General features: G+C 32.5%; 1 protein-coding gene across 6 annotated transcripts in view; it reads left to right on the top strand.

The window, feature by feature from the left end:
- The window catches only part of LOC107143338 (U2 snRNP associated SURP domain containing), a 50,784-nt gene that overhangs the window by 22,827 nt on the left and 1,085 nt on the right, over positions 1-26,872 (top strand). For 4 of the 6 annotated variants that reach the window (XM_048794184.1, XM_048794186.1, XM_015486979.2 and 1 more), the window contains 17 exons: positions 550-715; positions 898-1,109; positions 2,037-2,080; positions 5,197-5,301; positions 6,210-6,276; positions 6,354-6,517; positions 8,069-8,231; positions 8,635-8,714; positions 9,559-9,646; positions 10,585-10,707; positions 13,144-13,300; positions 14,495-14,590; positions 15,336-15,402; positions 17,609-17,768; positions 22,161-22,271; positions 24,793-24,911; positions 26,068-26,244. In XM_048794184.1, coding sequence (XP_048650141.1) covers positions 550-715; positions 898-1,109; positions 2,037-2,080; positions 5,197-5,301; positions 6,210-6,276; positions 6,354-6,517; positions 8,069-8,231; positions 8,635-8,714; positions 9,559-9,646; positions 10,585-10,707; positions 13,144-13,300; positions 14,495-14,590; positions 15,336-15,402; positions 17,609-17,768; positions 22,161-22,271; positions 24,793-24,911; positions 26,068-26,244 — 2,099 coding nt within the window. The remainder of the gene's footprint in view (positions 1-549; positions 716-897; positions 1,110-2,036; positions 2,081-5,196; positions 5,302-6,209; positions 6,277-6,353; positions 6,518-8,068; positions 8,232-8,634; positions 8,715-9,558; positions 9,647-10,584; positions 10,708-13,143; positions 13,301-14,494; positions 14,591-15,335; positions 15,403-17,608; positions 17,769-22,160; positions 22,272-24,792; positions 24,912-26,067; positions 26,245-26,872) is intronic. The other 2 variants (XM_048794187.1, XM_048794188.1) reach the window with 1 other exon arrangement.

Raw genomic sequence — 26,872 nt, 5'->3', positions numbered from 1 at the left:
CCCCCCCTCCCAAAACCAAAAAACAAAGGGAAACAAAACACCTATTAGAATATTTGACCTTATTATATATTCACTGATTTGTTTCCCTGCTCTTGGTTTATACTAGTGAGAAGTAGTTTGATGTTGGAAGGTGGTTTTTTCTTTCATCATCAACAAATATTTCCTTTTAAATGTGCTAATTATTCCTGCCTGAAAAATGCTGCTAAATGCCTAGACATAGAAACCATCATTGTAGAACAGGTTCCTTAGATTCTAAAATATTAAAACAGAAAGAAGGGAGTTAAATATGCTTTTTGTTCTCTTCAGCCACTCAGCCTTCCTACCCTGGCATCTTATTTAAGTGAAATAGAACGTTTGTGATTTGAAAATAAGTGTGAGTGCCCCAGGAGTGCAGGATTTTACCTGTGTAGATTTTCTGGTGTGTGAAGGGAGAATTGTTGCATTAATATGTTGATTTTCATTTTTGCAAAATTTACTTTGCTTTCTATTGGCATAGAATTGTCTTTTTTTTTTTTTTCAAACCAAAAAACCCTTAATGCCTTTTCATAGATGAATGAAGAAATGCTGTGCCAAGAATTTGGAAGATTTGGACCATTAGCTAGTGTGAAAATTATGTGGCCTAGAACTGATGAAGAAAGAGCAAGAGAAAGAAATTGTGGCTTTGTGGCCTTTATGAATAGAAGAGATGCTGAAAGAGCTTTAAAAAATTTAAATGGTAAGAAAGTTTTATAATTATTCACTTAATAGAATTTAGACATTTCTTTGGTTTGTAAAAGTAGTTATGTAAACTCCAGTGAGGAATGAAGAGGTTAAAAATGAAATACAATTCAAATAACCAGACATACTTTATTTTCTTTAGAGACTTAGGAGAGTGACCTTTCTTTTCTTCCTTTGTAGGAAAAATGATTATGTCTTTTGAAATGAAGTTAGGTTGGGGTAAAGCTGTACCTATTCCTCCACATCCAATATACATTCCGCCTTCTATGATGGAACATACACTTCCCCCACCTCCATCCGGACTGCCTTTTAATGCGCAGCCTAGAGAACGGTTAAAAAACCCCAATGCTCCCATGTTACCACCACCTAAAAACAAGGAGGATTTTGAGAAGGTAATTTAAAAAATGTACATAGGGCCGCATCTAATTTGTAAATACTAAATCTGTGGTAGTGTTTCTTTTCAACAATTTTATAGAAAATGTGTGTGTAATTCTGTTTGGCAACTTCTTAAAGAAATAAATAGATGTGTTCCCTGCCTTAGCCCATGGAAACCCTGTATTGAAATACTAGGTCACATTTTTATTTGTGGCTACCATTCCTTTTTTGACCACTTGTTAAGTTTTTTTCTCCCCCTTTGTCCAGTGTTGTATCCAGGTTTGCTTAAGTGCAGTATCTAAATTTATTTTGTTCTGAGAAAGTGATAGTTTTTATTTGGTTAAGTGACTTATCAATTAGAAAGATCACCTAAATAGTTAAATTGTTTGGATGGCAGCTAGCTAACTCTCGAGGTTTGAGGTATTAGAATATTTGAGATTATATGTGGTATTTTTAAAAAGTTAATCTAGTAAAAAGCAAAGGGTGAGTATTTCTCTTTATTAAACATAAAACCAACTGAATTTCAAGTTATAAGAATCTGTTGGTTCTGTTGTGACTTAATTACACTTAAAATGACAGGGCTGGTTTTAAAGGCTTGGGAACAAAGTAGCAAACTGTATGATCAGAGGCAAACAGCTAATTATTTCACAAATTAAAATCTTTATCTGATAATTCTCAGTGTAGTACCTATTTCAGTGCATTGATGTGCATTCTGGCAGGAATGTTCTGATTCTTTGCATTTGGTGAACATTTATTGTTCACTGAACACATCCATTTGCATTTATGTAATTGCTTAGTGTATAATTACTTCAAATGCAGTGATTGCCTGCAAAACTTGTGATTAGATGTGTAGTATTTTCAATGCATATGTATATTTTTGCTTGTTACTTGTTAACAATACTCACATATTCTATGTTTATTATCTGATGTGACTTCATATACAGACTCTGTCGCAAGCCATAGTCAAAGTGGTTATCCCAACAGAAAGGTACATGTTTTTCTTTATTATTACTGATCTAAATATAGACAATATCCCCTTCTGAATTTTAAAAAAAATGGTGTTGAGGAAAAGGTAATATCTTGACTGAGCAATGGTTCCTTCCCAGTACTTTTTGGGGGGGATGTATGAAATTTAATTAACTTTAGTATGCTTTGCAATTTCATGTCATTATCTTTTGTTTTCATTGTTATTAATGTAGAGAATTTTTATAGCTTTAGAGTTAGAAAATGTTTAATAGATTTAATGTGGAGTTGTTCTAATGTTAGACTATTATAATGGGCAAATAGGTGTTTTAAATAAAACATCTTAAATTTTAGATAATGTTATAATTTGACCCAATCTTTTTTTTTTCCCTTCTTCTTTGATTTCTGAATTAGCCACATTTAATATACAACTTTGGTTTGCATTCTCCTTACTGAGGGCATAGTTTTATTTATTTTTTCCTAATTAATTTTAAGAAGAAATTCCTAATATTTTTGTGAACACTGTATTTATTAGTCTTTTTTCCATGGTAATATAGGTGTTTGGAATTCTTTTATTTTTCTTTCTTCCTTTTTTTCCTTTCTCAATATATTATCAATGCAGAAGAATTCATACTCTAGGTATGCTCTTGCTCAGTCAAGCTAAGCCTTTTCCCAAACACAGGAACACAACACTGGTTGAATAATAAATGAACACAAAAGAATACCAAATTCTCTTTGACATTGGCCTTGGTGAGCAACACCAGCTGAACTGTCTGCGGCAGCGGGGGACCAGGAAAACATCATGGGATGGATTGGGAAAGTATACAGTTTTTGACCAGACATTGGTACGATCGACTCCAATAAATGTGGTTTTATTATAACTGAGAGACAATTTTTTTGTTTTTTGTTTTTTTTGTTGTGGTTTCCCAGAATAAGATAATTACCATTTTAAAATAAAATAATGCACTTTAAAATATATTATCTTTTTGTACTACACTGTTTTATCCTGATAGAAAGTCAACATTTTTTAAAAAATAAGGAAATTACAAAATTCTTAAGGAAAAAAGTGTGATTACAATTCTTTAATAATCTTGAATTCAAGTTAGCAACTACTAATTGTCAGATTTTGATTTTAAATAATCATGAAACATTTAAAAACTTTTAATTTTGTAAAAATAGATTTTACCAGTTACAAGCCTGTTTAAAACTATAGTGGGTTTTTTTTCCACTAATAAAGCATTCACAGGAAAGTATTTTTTGTAATATTCAAAAAACATATATCCCATAGTAGCTTTACTTGTGGCTCAGCTTATTTCTAAACAAAATTTTGAGTATACATTTTACTGAAAAGTCTTGACTCACCATTAGAGTGAACCCTTTGGTTTTAAACTTGCTAAACCATTTTTCATCTATCTTTAATACTGAAGTCAAGTTGCTTTTGACTTAATTTATACAAGTTTCTGGGTGTATTGTGTTTGTCCACCTAGTAAATGGTCTTATATATTATGATGTATAAAATTTCCCTGTACTTTAATTTGGCTCACAGCAGTGGGAATTTTGGAATGAATCATAATTTTACAGTATCTCCCTTTCTTCAAAGTAATGTCATTAATTTTATGGATGCTGAGAATACATTCTCATTTGGATATCAACTGCATATTTGCAAAACTATTAATACTTCTATGAAGGAAAATAATTTTTTAAATTTAAAATTAAGTGATTTTTGTTTTTAGTTTTAACAATTTATGGTTGAATTAATAGTTTTAAATATATAGTTGCCCCTTTGTTAAGATTTACACCTGCATATAATTTTTTACCTCCTTTAGAATTAAATTATTTTTTTACTATGTAGAGATTTTAGCATCCACTTAAGTAGGTTTGTTTGAAAACTGTGAGAAAATAATTATAGTCAACATAAGATAGGTTATTTTACTGTCCATGTACTCTGAAACAGGGAGTTATATACAGCCAAAAAAAAAAAAAATCCGTCTTGTTCTATAACTATATTTATATTCTAGCAGTTATATGAACTTAATTTGAACTGGGAATGCTAAAGATGTAACTTTAAATGTGTGCCTTATACCAAGAGCCAATATCCTTTTGCTTTTCCCAATTGTTGTTTGCCAGCTCTGTATGCTGGGCAGCTGGTGAAATGAGAAATTATAAGTAGCTTATAAGTAAGCTGAGTCATTTTTACCTGATAGTATCATCAATGTCTGAAATTGTGTTTGGAGTCTTTTATTAGACATTTTAGCTTCAGATTAAAAAAAAAAAATCAGTAAAGGCCTTCTAAAAATTCAGAGAATAAATGACTGTAGGTAAAAGTTATGTATATTTATTTTTGGCTTAAATATTTGAACATCATGGTTATGAAGAATGGGAAGGGCATCTCACCATGTCCCCCAGTTTGGAAAGAGTAGGACTCCATTCACTTAAGGCTTTGGCAATATAATTTCTTCATTGATTCTTAACATGTAGGCAGAGTTGTACATGCCATGAATTGTGAACTAGTTTGAAGTGTGCTTCAAAGGGATGTTGCCTCATTAAAGGTCAGATTTAATAAAAACTCCATCTAGTATAATGTGTACCAGAAAAGCACAGGAATTGGATGGATTTTTCATTAAATCAGGCCTTAAATTTGACATGTAGTTTTGCATTTTCATAAATTATAGTCATGGTTATAACATTTCAATACAACTACAAAAGTGCTTGGATTAGGAATATTTTCTTTTAAAACAGATAGTATGTAAATTTTAGTGGTTATAATATGCAAGTTATAAGTTACTGGTTTTATATATTTACAGCTTTCCAATTAGTTGTGATTCAGGATTTAATGTTTTGCATTTGAAAAATAAAATTAAGTGACATTTAGAAAATTAAACTTCTATTACTATGAGGCTGTGTTGTGGTTTCCCACCCTCCCTTCACCTTTCCCACCTTCCCGCTCCCCTACCCCCACTGTCCCATTCCCTCTTAATGCACAAGGCATTATCGTATGCTCCAGGTTGCTTTTTTGGTATTAAATTCTGTTTTAGTCAGCAGAATGATCTTTTTCTGCTCAATTGTAGTAATTTAGGTCAAGTATAGTTTTATATAGTGGTAGGTCTGAATCCATTTTCTTTAACTGTGTTGTTGTTGTAGGAATTTGCTCGCCCTGATACATCGAATGATAGAGTTTGTTGTACGTGAAGGGCCAATGTTTGAAGCTATGATTATGAACAGAGAAATCAACAATCCTATGTTCAGGTGTGTATTGTTTAAATTGTGGTACTATAACATAAAATTTACCATTATAATCATTTTTAAGTGTATAGTTTAGTGCCTTTTAAATCCATTCACATTGTTGTGTTAGTAACCATGACTATTATCCATCTCCAAAACTTTTTTCATCTTCCAAACCTGAAATCCTGTACCCGTTAAATAATAACTCTCCATCTCCCCAGCTCTGTATCCTGACAACCATTGTTCTACTTTATATCTCTCTGAATTTGGCTTTGGGTATCTCATATAAGTGAAATTGTATGATATTTTCAGGTGTGTATTTTTAAACTGCTTTTAGGAATTAAGAATAAAATTTTAGAGTACAAGATTATTTTTGCAAAAGGATAAGTCAGTTGTTGATTAGAATGCTTAGATCAGTTTTTTTTTTCTACCACATTTTGATTTAGTTAAATAGCATTGTTTTTAGCATTGTCTAGGAGAAAGATACTTTTCATTATGTTTTCAATGAAAGACACTTTCATAAACTATAGTTAAACGAGTTTGAAAGGAAATTGTTTATTTTCTGAATTGCTATGGTATCTAAGACATTAATTTAACACTCTTTTAAGTAGTGTACATGTTGAGAAAAATCTCTCCATTGCCTGACACAGCAGCTGACCTATAAGTGTTCCATATAAATCATTGTAAGTCCCAGCAAGAAACATGCCTTTTAAGTATTGAACTCGATCATTAATGTGGTCTGGAGTTGAGACAGCAGGGAAGGGGTAAGGAACAGATGGCAAAATATAAGGAATTTTGGGGGGTCTCTTGATTGTAGTTGTTTTTTAGAACTAAATGGGCAAATAATATTTATCATTTGTTTATATTTAGTTGAAGGTAGCCCTTTCTAAAAGAATATGATGTCTATAATGTTTTTGTTTTGTTTTGTTTAGGTTCTTATTTGAAAACCAGACACCTGCCCATGTTTACTACAGGTGGAAGCTTTATTCCATTCTGCAGGCAAGTAGAATTAATTGCTTTATTAATTTCACTCTTGAGTTATTAGACCTTTCTAATAACTTCCTGGAAATTTTTAGGGAGATTCTCCAACTAAATGGCGGACAGAAGATTTTCGTATGTTCAAAAATGGATCTTTTTGGAGGCCACCACCATTAAATCCATACCTTCATGGAATGTCAGAAGAACAAGAAACAGAAGCTTTTGTAGAGGAACCTAGTAAGAAGGGAGCACTCAAGGAAGAGTAAGATGCTTTTTCTTTCTGTTATATATTCAGAAAAGTCACTTTGCTTTAATTAATAGTTTTATTGGTATAACCCTAAAATACAATGATTTTCTACTTGTGAATATTTAAAATATTAACATCTTTCATCATATGCTTTATAATTTTAAACATTATGGCAAATATATATGTCTGTCCTACTGACCGTGTCCTGTGCCTGGTGATAAAACTATTGATGATCTCTTAAACATGATTGATTTCTTTCTCTGGCATTAGAATACTTCAGACTCTTACAGGAATTATCTAGGGACCCTTAGAATTCTTGCCTCTTTGAGTGCAACATAAAGAGGAAAAATTACTGTGTGGTTAGGAAGGGGTCAGATGTTGACTATGCAAAGTCTTTCATAGAGCTTACAGTGTGTGAGCTGTGAGATGGCTGCCATGCAAACATGTTATTAGTGCTCACTCAGCCCTGGTAAATGCAATTAGCCTGATTTAAAAAGCAGAAACATATTTATTAAATATTTGGAGGATGCTCCATATATCTCATAGGGAAAAGTTAGCTAAAAGAATTTTTAGCATTTAAAGTTAGACTTCATTGCATAGTCTATTAATCTCTTTTTTTAATATTTATTTTTTAGTTGTCGTTGGACACAATACTTTCATTTTATTTATTTATTTTTATGTGGTGCTGAGGTTGGAACCCAGGGCCCCGCATATGCTAGGCGAGCACTGTACCGCTGAGCCACAACCTTAGCCCCTTCTATTATCTTAATACATGTTGCTTTGATGCACTGTCTGTGAGAGCATTTGCTGATGGTGTGTTACATATCTGAGTGTATTTGTTTCTGTAGGGATGGGTCCATTATTACTTTGGTCCAGGAATCTGCAGGCAGCTCAAAGCCTAAATCTGACTGCCTCCTGTTTTTGTAAATACTGTTTTATTGGAATATGCCCATGCCCATTTCTTTACATGTTGTCTATGGTTGCTTTGGTGCTATAGTAGTAGAGTGACTGACAGAGACCATATGGCTTGCAAAACCTAAAATATTTGTGATCTTATTCATTACAGAAAAAGTTAGCCTGTCCTAATCCCATGCCAAAGTGCTAAAGTAATAAGACTTCCTTCAAGAAAGGAGAGTAAAGAACAAGAATGTTTTTCAGTATGATGAGATAATCTTAAAGATTTGGAAATATACCCATAATATTAAATTTACTTAATTTGTAAGCTAAAAAGGTCATTGAATATTTTTAGTTTCATGAGAAGTATTCTTCTGTAAATAAGTTCTTAAAAAAATGATAATGAGGGTCTGGGGTTGTGAATCAGCAGTAGAGTGCTTGCCTAGAGTGTGCAAGGCCCTGGGTTTGATCCTCAACCAACATAAAAATAAATAAAGGTATTATGTTCAAATAAAAAAAATTAAAATGATAACGAGTTTGGGGTACTTAATACATTCTTCAGATCTATTTTATCTGAGTGGACTTTAAAGAGACTAGTTTGTGAGCAAAAACTATAATGGCATTTAAAACTTATATCTGTAAATATTTATAATTTTAAAAATTTGTTTTCAGACAGAGGGACAAATTAGAAGAAATCTTACGGGGATTAACTCCAAGAAAAAATGATATTGGAGATGCAATGGTCTTCTGTCTTAATAATGCTGAAGCTGCTGAAGAAATAGTGGATTGCATTACTGAATCATTGTCTATCTTAAAGACACCTCTTCCTAAAAAGGTATGGGAATGGTTTCTTTTTCTGAATGTTTAATTAAGTAAATAGGAGATAATAGTTGGCTTCTTTTTGAATTGGAATTGGTTTTCTTTTTGCATGAAGAACTTTGACAAAATCTTTCCCATGTAGTTTTATTTTCCTCTGCCTGGGAAACTTTTGTCATCGACATATAAGTAACCAACAACTCGAACTATAAATGAGTTGACAGATTTTATCCCTGCTAGTGTCATTTCCATGATGTTGAATTTCATATAACTTTTCTAATTTGGGAGTGATTATTAAATTATAGCTGAACATTAGCCTTATGCCCCGATTCCAAGAAATGACAATAGAGTTTTTTTCTAGATATATTATTGGCTAATGGTTTTTATTTTTAATCCATTTGTGTTATCTTTTGGCATTATAGATTGCCAGATTATATTTGGTTTCTGATGTTTTGTACAACTCTTCAGCCAAAGTTGCCAATGCTTCATATTATAGAAAATTGTAAGTATAATGATATAAGCTGATATTCCCGAAATAAAATAATTAAGGGTAAGGAGTTTAGAAAAGAGGATCAATTGTTAACATCGCCCACAAAGAAGAAATAATTTGAATTTATTTATGGTTAGAGAATTCTCTTTTAAATTGGCCTGGATTTATTGAACTAAATTGCTGTAATCTGAATTACCAGTTTTTGGGGAAGTTTTAATTTTTATTTCAGTTTTTAAATGTCAGATTCTTAAGTGTTGACAAAATAACAAGATAGGTGAAGTTAAAAAAATAACATATTATTTAGTTGTTGTTTAATAAGCAGTGTACGTAACAGCAGACATAAAGGAGTAGAGCAAAGATACAACATTAACTATAACATCTCCATTTTCTTCTGTTCATCATTGTATGATTTTCATTGTTAATGTTTTTTGAGGCATTAAGAAATTATACTGCTGTTCTATAATTAAGCTGTCTCTTTCTTAGAGTTCCTCTTCTGTGTTTATTTTATAAATTAGGCTCAGGAACAAAACTTGTCTCTGAAAGGAAATTTAGAAATGGATCCTACTCTGCTTTTGCTATGGTCAAGTCACTTAATTTTTTATAAGTTTCCTATTTATAAAACAGAAGTTGAAATAGATGGTTCAACTGTGTCCTAATGTAAAGTACCTTGTTTTTGAAGGGAACTAGTACTTACGACTCTTGGGGGTCTTTACTGGAGAAAATGTAGAATAGTAGAAGTCAAAGCACCTTGATCTTAATTTTAAGTCCAAGAGGGGTTTTCATTGATTAGCATTTTGAAGAGGAGGTGCAATTTCAAACAGATTTTATTTTAAAGGATATATTATTTAAATTTCAGTTTTGAAACAAAGTTATGTCAGATATTTTCAGACCTCAATGCTACCTATCGTACAATTCAAGGCCATTTGCAGTCTGAAAACTTTAAGGTATGTATATTGTTTTCTGTTTTTGCCTTAAGTGTTCTAGATAGGTGGAGGAGGAGGGCATTGGAGGGCTAGAAAAGCATATTAGAAGTTAGTGTTTTAAAATTCTACTGCTGCCTTCATTATTTAAAAGTATAAGAAAATTTAAAATACATCACTTTTTGTTTTATCAGATTAGTTCTAAGTGTTAATTATTTAAATATTTTAGCTATTAGGTTCCTCCCCTCCCACAGAGCACATTCAGAAGTTAAACTGTTTTGTAATGGTACATACAGTGTGGCTGGATTAGGGAATGTACATTTTTGTTATTTATATTTAGAAAGCATATTCAGCTACTAATTTTTTATAGCCTCATAAGCAATAGACTGGTATTAAGAAAAGCCAAAAAATAACTTATAATTGAATAAGTAAATATACTTTCATGGGAAGAAAACTTTGTTAGGAAAATTTTTTAACTTGGAAAGATAGCCAGTGATCCCATCATCTAGAGGATTTAGACAAATCTATTTTTTAAATATTTTTTTCTGAAATATTTACCCTAAGTTAGAATTGACAGTTTTGGGAATGGCAGAGGAAAATGTTAGCCAGATATTTGAAGTATTTTATTGGGCCACAGGGGATTCAGGTTAAAACTTGGCTACTTTGATTTCAGCTTTCCTAAATTTCTGTTAAGTCTACCCCAGAATATGACTCATGTTTAGTACTAATATTGGAATTGACTTTATATGATGAAAAGCAAACAATTGTGGTTGTCCCGCTCCCCTTTAATTTGAAGGTGACACTGATTTTTTTTTAAATATGAAATATTTGCTTTTTGAAAATTTTATGAAGAGTGTCAGTTTAAAGGAAAATTCAGCAAATCATGATAGTTGTTTCTTAGGAACTGAACTTTGAGACACTGCCCACAATAGTAACTCTTTGTCTATTTCCTATTTATTTAGCAACGGGTAATGACCTGCTTCAGAGCATGGGAAGATTGGGCAATTTATCCAGAACCATTTTTGATCAAACTACAGAATATTTTCTTAGGACTTGTAAATATTATTGAAGAAAAGGAAACCGAGGTAGGCATTCTATATTTGTCTGATTATTTTTGAAATTTGTTTTTGGACTGCAGTGTGGTATGTTACATATGTGAATAGCATTTCTTTTCTGTTTTTTTTTTTTTAAATTTTTGAATTTATTTTTTATTTATGTATGACAGCGGAATGCATTACAATTCTTATTATATATACAGAGCACAATTTTTCATATCTCTGATTGTATACACAATATATTCACACCAATTCATGTCTTCATACCTGTACTTTGGATAATAATGATCATCACATTCCACCATCATTAATAACCCCATGCCACCTTCCCTCCCCCTCCAACTCCTCTGCCCTATCTAGAGTTCATCTATTCCTCCCATGCTCCCCCTCCCTACCCCACTATGAATCAGCCCCCTTATATCAGAGGAAACATTTGGCATTTGGTTTTTGGGGATTGGCTAACTTCACTTAGCATTATCTTCTATAACGCCATCCATTTACCTGCAAGTGCCATGATTTTATTCTCTTTTATTGCTGAGTAATAAATATTCCATTGTGTATATATGCCACAGTTTTTTTTTTTTTTTATCCATTCATCTATTGAACCTAGGTTGGTTCCACAGTTTAGCTGTTGTGAATTATAAACATTGATGTGGCCGTATTCCTGTAGTATGCTGTTTTTAAGTCCTTTGAGTATAGACCAAGGAAAGGGATAGCTGGGTCAAATCAAGAATCAATAAATGGGATGGACTCAAACTAAAAAATCTTCTCAGCAAAAGAAACAATCTGTGAGGTGAATAGAGAGCCTACATCTTAGGAGCAAATCTTTACCCTTCACACATCAGATGAGCACTAATCTCTAAGGTATATAAAGAACTCAAAAAGTTAGACACCAAAAAAAAAACCCCCACAAATAACCCAGTCAATAAATGGGTCAAGGACCTAAAGAAACACTTCTCAGAAGATGATTTACAGTCAGTTGTCAAACACATGAAAAAATGTTTATTATCACTAGCAATTAGAGAAATGTAAATCAAAACCACTCTTAAGATTTCATCTCACTCCAGTCAGAATGGCAGCTATTATGCATACAAACAACAAGTGTTGCTGAGGATGTGAGGGGAAAAGGTTCACTCATACACTGCTGGTGGGACTGCAAATTGTTGCAGCCAATATGGAAAGCAGTATGGAGATTTCTTGGAAAATTGGGGATAGCATTTCTTTGTTTAAAAAAAAAAATCTATTGTTTAACACTAAATAATGATTTTTTTTTTTTAATTGCTAAAATTACCTGAGCCCTAGAATCAAAGTTATATATAGTGGGAATTTTCTGTGTTCTGTCTTTATGTAAAAATTAGTGGCTTTTTTTTTTTTTTTTGATGACATGAAAGATTTATGATACATTAGAGAACAAGCCATATATAGATATTCCATGACTTATGATAAGGTCTCATTAATCCATTGTAAGTTGATTGTATCATAAATTGAAAAAACATTTAATGCAGCTAATCTATGGAATGTCATAGCTACCCTCCTATACCTTAAACATGCTCAGGACACTTAAATTACCTAACACAAAGCCTAGTTTTAAATTAAGTATTGAATATCTCATGTAACTTGCTAAATATCTGTATCCAAAAAATGGTGATAACTCAGATAACTCAGTACATATCCATATGAGCATGCGTCTGACTGGGAGCTGTGGCTTGCTGTTGTTGCCCGGCATCACAGGAAGATCATATAACATATTGTTGTCCTAGGAAAAGATCAAAATTCAAAATTTGAAGTACGATTAACCTCTGAACATGTATCACTTTTTTTGCACCATTATAAATTCGAAAAATAATTGTAAGTAAGTTGGGAACCATCTGTATTTAGCATGATTTCATTTTATTAAAGAACTATATAAGTAAATACGTATATGAAAAGGTATAGCACATGATAGCAGATTCTATTCACCTCCATTCTGTTGCTTTTTACCTCAATAGTTCTTGAGTCTTTCATTTTTAATAGTCAAGCTGTACATTTTCACTCATGCAAGATCCTTCCATATCCTCCCTACTCATGGGTTTTGTTTCAGTTTCTTAAGTGGATAGTGTTTTCTCTTCCAAAGTGAAACTTCCTTATTAATCATTCTAATAGGATGGTGATATACCTCATTATTGTAACAATTATTTGTATGTTGTTGTGATTATCTGATTTCCTGAAATAATAACAACAAAAAAAACCTTTCGTAAATTCTATGATTTGCTCATCATTGACTCACATGGTACTTGGCACTTGGTAAATATTATATAAAGAAAGGTACCAGTTCCTGTTTCATGGGCAGACTGGACAATAAAATATTATTGTCTTACATTGTACCCGGGAGTGTGGGTATCCAACCAACCTTACTGGTTAGGTTTATAGCAGTGAGACTTTAACAAGCAAAGAAAATGTTACAGTTAGTTGTATGTGGTTCTGTAGGATGTACCAGATGATCTTGATGGTGCTCCCATTGAAGAAGAGCTTGATGGTGCACCTCTAGAAGACGTGGATGGAATTCCCATTGATGCTACTCCGATTGATGATCTTGATGGAGTTCCTATAAAAAGTCTTGATGATGATCTGGATGGAGTGCCTTGTAAGTTCAGATTTCAAGCATTAAATGTAGTTAATAAGTTTAGTTACCAAAACTAATTTCTATTCATGCTAATATGGAAAGAATTATTTCTATTTAATATTTTAATAAAATGTTAAGGTGTCAAATTTTTCTGACTTTTCGAAATTCAAATATCCTTGAATATGTTTATACCAAGGTAATGTTTATACCAAGGAAAAGACTTTATTTTTAAAATATTTTTTTAGTTGTAGTTGGACACAATACTTTATTATATTTATTTATTTTTATGTGGGGCTAAGGATCATACCCAGTGCCTCGCATGTGCTAGGTGAATGCTCTACCGCTGAGCCACAACCCTAGCCCCAAGGAAAAGACTAAATTTTTTTATGGTCACCTTTCTTTGCTGAGATAGTCGGCCTCCTATAATATTAGTAACTTCCTTTTTGTCTTGTCAGGAAATTATAAATCAAATCTTGTTCACAATTATATTCACAATGCCATGTACCTGGTCTTACCAGTTCTGTTTTTATTATTACATTTTCCAGTCTACAGATTCAGTTTTCTTAGCTGCCTAAAATTATGTTAAAATATTAAACAAATTAGGGATTTGATATTTTAGACAACAGTTAGGTAAAGGTGTTCAAGATATATTTATTTTACTTCTGTGTTTCTTCGTTTGCTTAAAATATTACTAACCAAGGTTTTCTAAGTTGATATGTACAGTAGATTCCCTTTATTTGCCACTTCACTTTCAGTTTCAGTTACCTGCTGTTAACCTTGGTCCAAAAATATTATATGGAAAATTCTAAAAATAAATAATTCCTAAGGTTTACTTGTATCACAGTATAGTGTTTTGATTATTCTACTGTATGATTGTTTTTGTTACTCTTTTACTGTGCCTAATTTATAAATTGAACTTTATTATAGATATGTATATATGGAGAAGTACAGTATATAAGGAGTTTAGTGCCTGTCTGGTTTCAGGTATCCACTAGGGTCTTGGAGCGTGTCCCTCATAGATGGGTATGGGGTGGGGTTCTGTATAATGTTAAAAACTTGGACCTCAGAAGCATCCTTGTTCTTGATACTATCAATATTTTTCCATGTGTGGCCTTGTTTTACTTTGTTTTTTAATAATTGAGTAAATATTCCTGAATGCAGTAGCTTGGATCATCCCCTAGTAGTGAGAATTAATAGTTCTTCTTTTTCCATTAGTGGATGCAACTGAAGACTCAAAGAAGAATGAGCCTATATTTAAAGTTGCCCCGTCAAAATGGGAAGCTGTAGATGAATCTGAATTGGAAGCACAAGGTGAGTAAAGGTATAGCAAATATCAAGCTTCAAAAAAATGAGTTCTTGGGCTGAGGTTGTGGCTCAGTGGTAGAGCATTTGCCTCGCATGTGCTCTGGGTTCGATCCGCAGTACCACATAAAAATAAATATATAAAAAAAATAAAGGTATTGTGTCCAATTACAACTAAAAAAAATTTTTAAAATTGAGTTCTTATAAGTTAATCATTGATACGTTTGTATGTGTGTATTTTCCTTTTATGTTTTATAACATGATTCATTCTAAAGATCCAGTGTTAACCACATTTTATGTATAGTGTGAGCTTTTATTGTGGTTGCTGTTACTCTAGTAATAATTTCTTAGATTCTTAGATTCTTCAGTTGGGAGGCATTGAGAGTAATCAGAGAAATACCCAAAACTTTTAAGGTTAAGGCATTTCAGTAGAAAGTGTAGATGGGAAGCTATCTGTTTGAGAGGTCAATTTCAGAAAAAATCATAATGCTTATTATTAGATGCAGTTTGGACCTAGCACTTAATTGATAGATGTTACCATCTAGCACAGAAAGAAGAATGACACATTTTTTATCAGTTTTGAATTTGAGTAAAATTGTAGGTGTTAGGGAAGAGATTTTACATAGAATTGGCTGTTCAAAGAATACATAAACAGATTAAAAACTTCTATAGTATAAACATTCAGTTCTTAGGCAGCAGCTGAAAAAATGCTAATTTACCTTGTGATATTATATCCTCTTTACTTTTCGTGTAGCTGTAACAACTTCTAAGTGGGAGTTATTTGACCAGCACGAAGAATCAGAAGAAGAAGAAAATCAAAAGTAAGAATCTAAGTTTCAAATATACTGTTTCCAGTGCATATACACTCCTTTTTTTTCCTTAATGGTTGAAGTAATAGTGAAGAGGAAAACTTCACTCTTAAAAGCACCTGTGAGAGGGTTGTTTTTAGTTGTTCATAGTTTTTCTATTGAATAAAGAGATTTGGTTTCTATTCATGTATCTTGTTTCACTTTGCTTTTGAGTTTATTTTCTGTGATAGATTGTACATTCTCACTTGGTAATTACTAAATGACTGACTACATTTGTTTCAAATCTTTGTTACCAAATCTACAAAAAAGTGATTTTTAAATTTTTTGTGAAAATCCACAAAAATTATTTAAAAAATGTGAGTGGGAGCTTCTTTTCTGTTATTTAAATGTAACACTTCAGCTGAACTAAGAATGAATAAAAGAAGTACAACCTTTTCTTTGCAGCATAGAGAAATTATATTCTTGATTTTGTTTTTTGGTAATTACTCCAAAATTGTTTTTGCATTTGACAATACGTGATTATAGGAATCTCTGTTCCCAGATTCTCCTGCAAGATTGTATTTGTACTTTGTAGGGGGCGTTGAACATTAAAAAAAAAATCATTGCAAAGGAAATAGATTTTTAAGTAGGAAGAGGTGGCATCAAGAATGTAAAACAGAGGCTTTATTTTAAAAATTATCTCTGTAATTTTTTTATTATTCCCAAATGGAAGAAGGAACGGGAAAATTCCTTTTTGTCCTAGCATAACGCAGAAATTTATGTGGATTTCATAAATGGGTCTTTAGATTGTTAAGGAAGTATGATCACTCAGTTGTAGAAACACAGATTGATATGATGAGAAAAACTTGTCACAGTGATGTCTTTCTAGAAATGGTGTGATCAGAATAGGTCAGCAATGATTATGATAAAAGTATTTACAAAATAGAGATGTGGCTTGCTAATGGAAATAGCTGTCTGAGGTTGAGGAGTTTAGGAGTCTGGTTTAATTCAGTTTGCTTTAAAACAGTGATTATCTTTAACTCTTTAATGTCCATGATCCTATCATTAGTCACATCTCATGAACTTGAAGTCACTGCTTTAAAATGTGTATTGTACTCAAAATAATTAATTTAGAAGGCAGGAAAGATAGGAAAGCCATCAGAGAACTCAAAGAATTCGAATATATTGTGAAGTAGGTTTTATTTCTAAAGGTAGTGGGAATTTTTTCTTTCTTGACATAAAGTTGTTATTTGTGTTAATGTTTGGAATATGACTGTCTTTTAGTATTGATGTTGAAATGATTCACTGATAGCATGAATAAGAATAATTTATACTTTTGATTTTTTTTTTAGGAACTCCAAATAAATCTTGATAATATAAAAATAAGTATGAAAGTGAGGGAAAAAAATCACATAAAGAACTTTCTGATTCTTGAAATTCTCTTATGCCTCACTACTACTCTCTAGTGGCTGAATCCAAAATGCCTTTTAACTTAGAGCTGCTTTTTGAAGCTAGTGATTATTGCATTTGTGGGAGAAATGTGATTTTAACAAAAATATAGCCTATTAAGACTTGGAAGAAGAATTCCTAAAAGAATTTCATTTGTAATGAATTCTACATTTTAATTTTGAACTTCCCTTTTCTTTAAAAGAAGTGCAAAAGAAGCTGTGATGAGAACTGAACCTGGAACTATTAACTGAGGGCTAAGGCCAAAATCAATTAAAACAACTGCTCAGGCCTTGAAAAATTATATTAGCAATTTGAAAATATGTATATATTTAAAGTTATCCAAGTAGCATAGCTCTTTTTTTTTTTCCTCTTTTTTCTTTTTATAGTACTGGGGATTGAACTGGGGCCTCACAAATGCTAGATAAGTACTGAGTTACATTCCCAGCCCTTTGTATATTTTTAAATTTATATTTAAATGTTATGTTAACTATTGCAAAGAAAATTTTGCAGAATGAAAGGCACACAGATGTCATTAACATAAGCAAAATTTATTAAAAGTGTCATGTTGAAGCTCAAACTTATTCTGTGGAGAAAATGAGTTTTACAAAATTGTCTATAAAATATTATTTACTCAGATATTTTACAAGAAATGTTTTAGGGATGAATTGTCCTCATATATTTTGCTAATGTTATTTAGGCTCTATGACAGTGAAAAATAAAATTTCCAGTCTGTAAAATGTAACCTTTTTTTGATGTCTTGACGTACCATGTATTCTACTTATTTCCAAAGTCAAGAAGAAGAAAGTGAAGATGAAGATGATACCCAAAGTTCCAAATCTGAAGAGCATCACTTGTACTCTAATCCAATCAAAGAAGAAATGACCGAGTCCAAGTTCTCTAAATACTCTGAAATGAGTGAGGAAAAACGAGCTAAGCTTCGTGAGATTGAGGTTAGTATGGCAGTGACACTGAAGCTATACTCCATTGGCTTTTCACCTTCTCCGTCAGGTTCAACTCTCTCTTGACAGCATATGTGGGTACATACCATTTCCCCTCTCTGCTTAGAAGCCTCCATTTTTTTTGAGCTTCTCAGGTCTCTTAGTTTAAGCATCCCTTCCCTCATAATAGCCTTTTCTTCTCTTGTGGACTCTATTCCTTCTATTTTTTAATTTTTTAAAATTATTATTTTAGTTGTAGATGGACACAGCACCCTTATTTATTTATCTATTTTTTTTTTTTTAATGTGGTGCAGGAGGATCGAACCCAGTGCCTCACATGTGCTAAGCAAGCACTCTGTCACTGAACCACAACCCCAGCCCTGTTCCTTTTGTTTATCTCTGTATAATTTTACATGTGTTGTGGGGTGTGCATGTATTTTGTTTGCTGCCTTACTTCATTGATTAATGTCTTTCCTTTTTGTTTTATCTCTAGAATATGGCAGGCACATAAGAGAGCCTCTAAAGAAATAAATTCTAATTAATAGATTATATTTAATCATGTAGGAAATTCATTACATTTTGAATGTATGCAGTATGTAACTAGGGAATGATAAAATATTTTCTGGCACACTCAGGTGATATTTACATTTTATTATAAGGGACTAAAATATGTCTACTTTTAATGACTGGGCAAAGAGTAGACATTGAGTGGGTCATAACATTAAGAGGAGAAAGATATATAGGAGAGCCCAGACCATTTCATGAACTTTCCCTCCGTTCTTCCATCTCCTTTTTTTAAAATGTCCTTTTAAAATCAAAGCTATTCAGACATGTCAGAGAAAGAAAGATTTTTTTTTAATGCATCAAGGTAATGAAACATTTCTAGCAAATAACAGCAGTGGTCAGTCTAGAACATAAGAAGAGTGTTAAGTCCATTCACTTAACAGTTTTTTGAATATTTACTTCATGCCAGCCTTATTCCTCTTACTAATAATTTAATTTTTTAGAAATAGACAATGTATATCAGTGAACAAACATAGCTTGGACCTTTTTCTTTTTTAAAAAAGTATATAGAATTATTTATAAGAAGATAAGCAGTTAAGTACCACTGGGTGGTATAGGTTTAAAAAAGTTAAAAATAAGTCATTAGTGGAAAGCATTAAATTAGTCACATGTTAAACTTGGTGCTAACAGCAAATTCAAACACAGCTAACACTGAGTATCATTAAATACTGTGCTGATTGCTGCACAATCAATCTCTGCAAAAACCTTATGAGGGAAATACTGTTCTCTTTATTTGGCAAGTGAGTAAATGGAGATAGATTTTAAATAACTTGTCTAAACCACCCATGTAATAGTGGCACAATATGTATTGGAGTCTAGATGATCAAAAACTAGAGACAGACTAATATAAGCTGCAAGCCACAAAGCAACTCAGATATTATTTAGCCCAGTTTCAATGTTTCACAGTTAGGGGTTGGACCTTTTTTGATGAGCACATGCCCCTTCCTAACTCTCAGTCCTCCTTCTATTTTACTGAGAGGCTTTGCCTAACTGATATAATAAAACTGTTAAAATACAAGTAGAGATTGAGTTCAATAAAATAGATTTTCTTGATAATTTAAGTTACCCCTTATAAACGCCAAAATAGACTATTTAAAATTAGTTTAAAATATTCTATTTGCTTCTTAACATAAAGAGAAGAAAGCTGTATAATTTAGCTTTTTCTTAACTTGGCTGGATTTTATGAACATTATTATTTCTACATTATATACATATATACGTGTGGGATATACATGTGTGCATGCACACACCCATGTACATACTTAAGAGTATACCTTTCCATGCTTTGTGTGTTCTGTTGTAGTCTGGCTTCTCCCTTTGTTAAATATTCAGTGGCTGTTTTTCCTGCTCTCATGGTATCTACCTTTCACAATTGACTCATGGGATTTTGATTTGGAACCAAGTCCTTAGCATTATCTAATTATCTTATTCTTCTCCCTTGTTTGCTAGTACTGAGATTTAGTCACATGCAATAAAGATTTAATCACATGGAATAAAGTTTCACCTTGGTGGATATGATATTGTAGTGTTGACCAGGAACAGATTCTTAATTTTTCAGATACCATAGAGTAGTACCTAAGTAGCATTGCCTTTTCCTATTCCACTGTCCCTACTTCTGCCAGAGGAGTTGGAAAAGAATACTGGACTGGGAGCCAAGTGAAGGATCTTCTGTATTATTGAAGGAGAAAGATCACTTTCTAACCTGGTCCCTAAGGAAAGAATGAGTAGTTGAGTAGGAAGGTGATACCTGGTCATTATCCCAAGGCAACAAGCCATTGTGTGGGCTACTTTCTTTTACGTTGAGGCCTATAATCACCTTTTTTTTTCTGGGTACCTTGAACTTTTGATTAAGCCAGAGGTAGACTGTATCAGCAAAAACCTAAGTTGGAATTTTTTTTTAAATATTTTTTTTTAAGTTGTAGGTGGACACAGTACCTTTGTTTATTTATTTTTATGTGGTACTGAGGATCGAACCCAGCGCCTCACATGTAAGAAGCAAGCTCTCCACTGCTGAGCCACAACTCCAGCCCCTAAATTGGAATTTTATAATGATATTTTTAAAAGATTGTCTAGGAAGTCCTCCTTTCCCATAAATGACACTCAGTCTGGTTTTTTGCCCTTTGGATACTTAATTCTGATTTGCAAAACATATTTTGATTTATTCTGGTTAAGGCTGCATACAGTGATGAGATCAGCCATTTATATTGCTGTGCACCCCCATCTTACAATCTAAACTTATATCTTACTGGGGGTGGAAAGCCTAAAACTGTCTTTTAAGATGTAATAATCATTAAAATTTGAAAAAAGTGCAAAGAATTGTAAGATTTTAAAAGGAAGAGGAGAGGACCTTAAAACTCCAATTATAAAACCCTTACTTACTATGTACAAAAGTAAAATTAGGTAGTAAAAGGGAAAAAATTAGAGAACTTATTAAAAACATTCATCAAGTTCAAAAAATCATGAAAATACCACTTTAATTTTGGACTGGGAAGAAATTATATCTTGTTTCCATTTTATTGGAAAGTCTTATTTGTAATGACGAGTGGGGGTAGAAAGCCTAAAACAAATGAGACCTTGTTTTTCCAATATAAATAAAATGTGTAGCAGCACATAGCCCATTTAAAGGACATATCAATGTCTAAATAAAGCAGGATTAGATGTTAACCTCTGGTAATTCCATTAGACAAGAATGCATTCCCCATCTCATTGAGTAAAACTGGATTGGACAGGTTTGGGACTTTACAGGGTGGATTCATCTAGGATCCGTGTACTTCCCACCTCAATTTCCGACAATCGCAAAGTCCTCATGATCTTTACCTTATTTGCTCTCCATTAGTCCAAGAAGAAAGTATCTGTCCTTGGAAATTTCTTGGATGATTTAAGCTCCTTTAAGCCTCCAGATAGTTTTTATTTTAGCTGTTTTGTGAAATCTTCAAGTTCAAAATACATGATGAGTTTATTCATTTTAGTATTTTTTTATGTAGTAGTAAAAAATATTAAAATACTTAAATCTCTAGAATAAAATGAAATTAATCTCACCTATTCCATTCTTTTTCTCCCTGTAACTGATTTTACCAGTTTTTTGTATATGTTCTCTGGTTACTATTGCAGATTTTTTGGTGTGTTTGTGTGTAGTTAGCCAGAAATCTCTATCTGAACATGTAGGTGATTTAGTTTTACAAATAGTGTTGCAGTGAATATTCTTGTATAAATAGGTTTTATGTGGACATTCTAAAGGATAAGTTATAAGATATGGAATTAAAACATTTTCTGATTTTTTTAAAAAAATCAGTATTGTCTTAAAAAGTACATTCTAAATATGACTTTAATACTTTCTTTGTACGTTAATATTCAGTGATTATATTGTACTAGAAATAGAGTAAATCTTCAGACTGTGCAGCTCTTTGTTTGGTCTAACATCAACTTTAACCAGAATACTGCCTTTGTGGGTGGGTGTGTGTGTGTTTTAATCTATTTTCTGTTGACACATATCTTCCTGGCAGTATGCTTTCCTCCAGTTTCCTTGCCTTTTTAATTTGGGGAACCAGATCCCAATTCATAATTGTGTTGAGAGAATAAGTTCTTAAGGGTATGAAGCATGTGGTTTTTTGAGTAATCTCATGGCTGTGTAGAGAGCATGTGACCTGATGTCTGATTACTTGGATTCTGTGTGGATGGGCTTGTCTGACAAGTGGCCTTCAGATAAGACAGTTTTATGTTTAGGTTATCTTTTGACTGATTGCTAATCAGATATCACTTTACTGTAGAGGAGAGCAAAATGGTTCTTAAGAAACTATAAGTAATTGAAAATACTTATTTTAAAAATGTTTTATTTCACAGCTCAAAGTTATGAAGTTTCAGGATGAATTAGAGTCTGGAAAAAGACCTAAAAAACCAGGCCAAAGTTTCCAAGAGCAAGTAGAACACTACAGAGATAAACTTCTTCAACGAGTAAGGAATAAATATGTTTAATAATATATGATTTCCAAAATTACTTATTTGATGTCTTAGAATATTAGTATATTGGATACTTAACGAAAGTATATTTCCATTTATATCCTTTGATGTATAAATGTTGTATACTGGTGGACAGTTAGAAGCATGTGAGTTTCAGTATTTTAAAATCGTTTCAACTTGGAAAAGAGGTCTTAAGGCAACAGCATACTATTTTATTCAGGGTACAACCTGTGGACTACAAGATTAATCCTAGTAAGAGCATGCTTTCAAAACTGAAAGAACCTTACAGGAAGAAGTTTATGACAGTGAGACAACCGCTACCCTGAAAACTGGCACCGAGATACAGATGCAAACAGGGTTTGAGAAATTTTAGTGTCAGGAAGCTGTTTTAGGACTTCTGTAAATGGTAGAGAATGGCTCATCAGTGAATTCCATGTTTTTAAAATTTTTTTTTTATTTTTATTTTTTTAAGACATTGATGGACCTTTATTTTATTCATTTATTTATATGCAGTGCTAAGAATTGAACCCAGTGCCTCATACATGCTAGGCAAGTGCTCTACCACTGAGCCACAACTCCAACCCCAACCCCAGAATTCCAAGTCTTTGAGGGACTTTGTATTTTTGCACATAAAAAAATGTGTAGGAATAGGCAGAGACTTCTAGAAGTAGCAGTCCCACATGGTAATTGTTGAAGAAACTCAGGAATTTTGGTGGAGGTGCTATTTTAGCCTATATTTTGATTGTCTGCAAAATAATAATGTAATAATGGTAATAATAGAAATAAAAACAGAGAAATAGGAAAAAGTTATAGAAGGGAACTTGAAATGATTCATTTGTAGAACCAACAATGGGGAGCAGTCCAGTAAAGGGACTGAGGTGCTGCACAGACCTGTGGAATCCTAGTGCCACTCTCTGATGTGCACCTGGCTTTTCTGTGAAACTGGGGTGATGTTTCCAATTCTGCAAGATTGTTAGATGATAGCTACTATTATTATGCTTTATTATTGAATTAGAATTTGTGAAACATTGTAAGTAGTTTAACTGTAGTATGGTTTCCATATAGTAGGCATTTCAATCATGAGAATATTTCCTAAAGATCTCCTCAGCACCACTTGTAAAATTTGTACTTTGTATGTTGTATTTGTAAAAATATGAATGAGATTTTTTTTTAAAAGATGCTAGTAATCTTTACCCTCTGAGTTCCTTTGGAATGGTGATAGATTATTTATCTGCAAAGAAACCTTCTGGTCCTCACTAATCCTAATGGTAGCAAGTTTAAAATGGGTAATACATGTATGACCACTTTAATCCCCTTACATTCCATGACTAGTTGTAGACAAGCTTGTGTTTTGTGAAGGCATGTGCTGAGGATCAGTAGACTATGCCTGATTTTGTAGGTTGAATTTTATTAGAACACTGCCATGCCCATTCACTGTGTATTGTTTATGGTGGCTTTTATGCTGCAGTGACAAGAGTTGAGCACTTGTGACAAAGACTGTATGTGGCCCACAAAAACAAAATATTTACTATCTGACATTACACAAAAAGTTTTCCAACATCTGGTATAGGCTTCTATAACTTCTTAAAAATTGGAATTGTCAGCCATCAAATAGCATTTTTGATACATATCATAGAGGAATTCTTGTTGAAGAACCAAGTTATCTGGATTTTTTGTCTGTAACCACTCATTTGTTTATACTGTTATCAATACAAATCAGAATTTCAAGTGACATGAGCAAAGAAACTATTTTCTGGTGTACATAATTGTATCATTATGTAGTCAGTTTATTTTTGTAAATTAGCACTTAAAGTTTCTGTTATAGCTGGTATTTGTTTCTCAGTAATAAAATTTTGGTGGAAGATTATTACGAATAGCCATTTTCCTCTTTTCAGCTTTTTCCTTTGGTAAGAACTCCTTGATTAAATCAACCTGCTGCGCAGTTAGAAGAATTACTTTTTACTAATTGTGATCTGTGATGGAAAGTTTAGTGCATTGCTAGCTTTTTCTGATTTTTTTTTTTTTTTTTTTTTTGAGTTGGGTGGTGGGTACGTGGGATTAGGAAGTAGGACAAGATCTGACTGTAAAGCTTGAACTAAAACCCTGACTTGACCATTCAGTGTGACTATAGACATTGTACTTGATCTTTCCAAGTCTCAGTTTTCATCTGTAGACTGATGGTGATATTACTGATCCTAGGGGTCTTGTAAAGGATTACATGAAATGGTATATGGAAAAATGTTCAGTACAGGACTTGGGCTATGGTAAGCACTAAGTAAATATGTAGCTGCTATTATTATTATCATTATAATGTCATTATTGTTATAATGGTAATTATTATTCAGTACAAGAACTAGTTTTCCTGGAATGGTAGATTTTTTTGAAAATGATATTGTATCTTAAGTAATGATGTTAAAAAATGTTTCCTAAATGAGAAAATATTGTTACATAAAAGTGATTAACCTTGATTAATTTTTTTAAGCAACTAAATATTTTCTTTATAAAAACAAAACAGGAGAAAGAGAAAGAATTAGAAAGAGAACGAGAAAGAGATAAGAAGGATAAAGAAAAGTTGGAATCTAGATCCAAAGACAAGAAGGAAAAAGATGAGTGTACTCCAACAAGGAAAGAAAGGTATAACATCCTGATGTGTATACTGGTTTTGCAATAATTTTTGATTTTATAATATTCTCATTATTGATACCAACAAACTGGAAGTGTGTTTTACAATAAACTTGTTGACTCCTATCTGTAGGAGGCAGAGTTAGCTGAAAAAATGGAGTAGACAATTGCTGCTTGGTTTTAACTAAGTAGGGCATCTTCCCTTTACATGTATCTTATGGTAGCCTTAGCCTTAGTTGAGTGCAAGTATTCAGTTACAGTATTAGGTATCAAACATGAAGCTTAAATAACAGAACAGCTTGCTAGATATTCCTTTTTACCTCCGCTATAAGAATTTTTTTCTGGTTTCTGTGCTGAGGCTGCTACCTGTAAACCTGTCTCAGTCTTACTTTGAAAGGAGATTGTGTACATAGGCCACAGGGACTTGCTTCTTGCTTTAAGTCTTCATTCTAAGCATTTCTCTTTCAGTTTTTATTTCTTACTATCATAGTTCCTAGTCTCCTAGGAAGGAACATTGCTTTAGTCGACAGAATTGAGGTTTTTCAAATTAAAAAAAAAACAACCAAATAATTGCAAATAAATTCTGGCTCACCCATTCTAGAGTTACTTCAGGTAACGCTAATTGTTTTGGTAACAAAAATCTGTCACTTTTTGTGATATTATTTGACATAATTTCAGATTTACAGAAGTTGAAAGAATAAAGAATTTCTAGGTTCCCTTCTACATCCCCCAAATGTTAAAATATTTCTACTTCTGCTTTATTTTTCCTTTTCCACTCTTGATTCCAATCATTTAAGAATAATTGGACAATAGGATGCCATGTTATCTTAACCATATTCATTTAACCTCAATAAAAGTATCAGATCAGAAAAATAACGTTAAAGAAAACCTCACTGTTATCTAATCTAGAAACTTAATTAATTTTGTTGATTGTCTCAGTAATCTGTCTTAGAGCAAAAGAAAATTTAGTTTAGCTGAATTTAGTTTTCTCTCGATCAATCTATTTTAAGACTTGTTTGTTCTAGTTACAAAGAACTTTTGAGTGTTATAGAAAATAATATTAACAGTGGTGTAAACTGGTAGGAATTAATTTGTCAATCTAATAAAAGAAAAACACATACCTAATCCTTTGCTTACTCATGAAATGTTTTGGGGCTTTGTTCCATAGGAAAAGGCGACATAGTACATCCCCCAGCCCATCTCGCAGTAGCAGTGGTAGACGAGTGAAATCCCCATCACCAAAATCGGAGCGTTCAGAGCGTTCAGAAAGATCTCATAAAGAAAGCTCCCGGTCCAGGTCATCTCACAAAGATTCTCCTAGGGATGTTAGCAAAAAAGCCAAAAGGTAAATATGCAAGCCATTTTTTACAATATTTTAAATACCAGTATCCTTATTATTCTACCAGCTTTTGAACATAATTTGGTTGGCAGAGTTTTAAAAGAGAGATAACAGTTTCATTTTAGGTTGTTATTACCCACACCCCTACCCCAGGCTCTCATGACTAAAGTACAAGAAGGCTCCCAACAAGTTAAAGACCAGCTGAGAATTTTCGATGTATCCAATGCTTCCTGTGGCACGGGGGTAGTTGCTTTACTTTTCATTTTGCTCTTTAGTTTCTGTAGAATATTCTCAGATTATGTCAAAGCTGAAAGAAAAATGCACCCCCCATGGGAATATTTTTAACAAGTTCGTGGGTAGAGATTTGTGGAAATAAATACCATTTATACCATTTCTTCAGTATGTAATTTAGTATTTTATATTCTTTATTCCTTTTACTTCATAGAACTAGAAGTGGTTCAGAAATGTTTTATTTATTTGGTATTATAGATTTTTTCCAAGAGCTAAAACTGCTTTATATACTAACATTTTATTATTGTAACTATTAGTAAAATCTTTCAATAGGGTTCTCTGACAGTATGTATATATGTATATATGTGTACTTGTATATTTCTTCATTTTGAAAATCTTCATA

This window comes from Marmota marmota, unplaced genomic scaffold (genome assembly GCF_001458135.2).
Source record: "Marmota marmota marmota unplaced genomic scaffold, marMar, whole genome shotgun sequence".
Lineage (NCBI taxonomy): Eukaryota > Metazoa > Chordata > Mammalia > Rodentia > Sciuridae > Marmota > Marmota marmota.
This window is presented reverse-complemented; position numbering and strand designations above follow the sequence as displayed.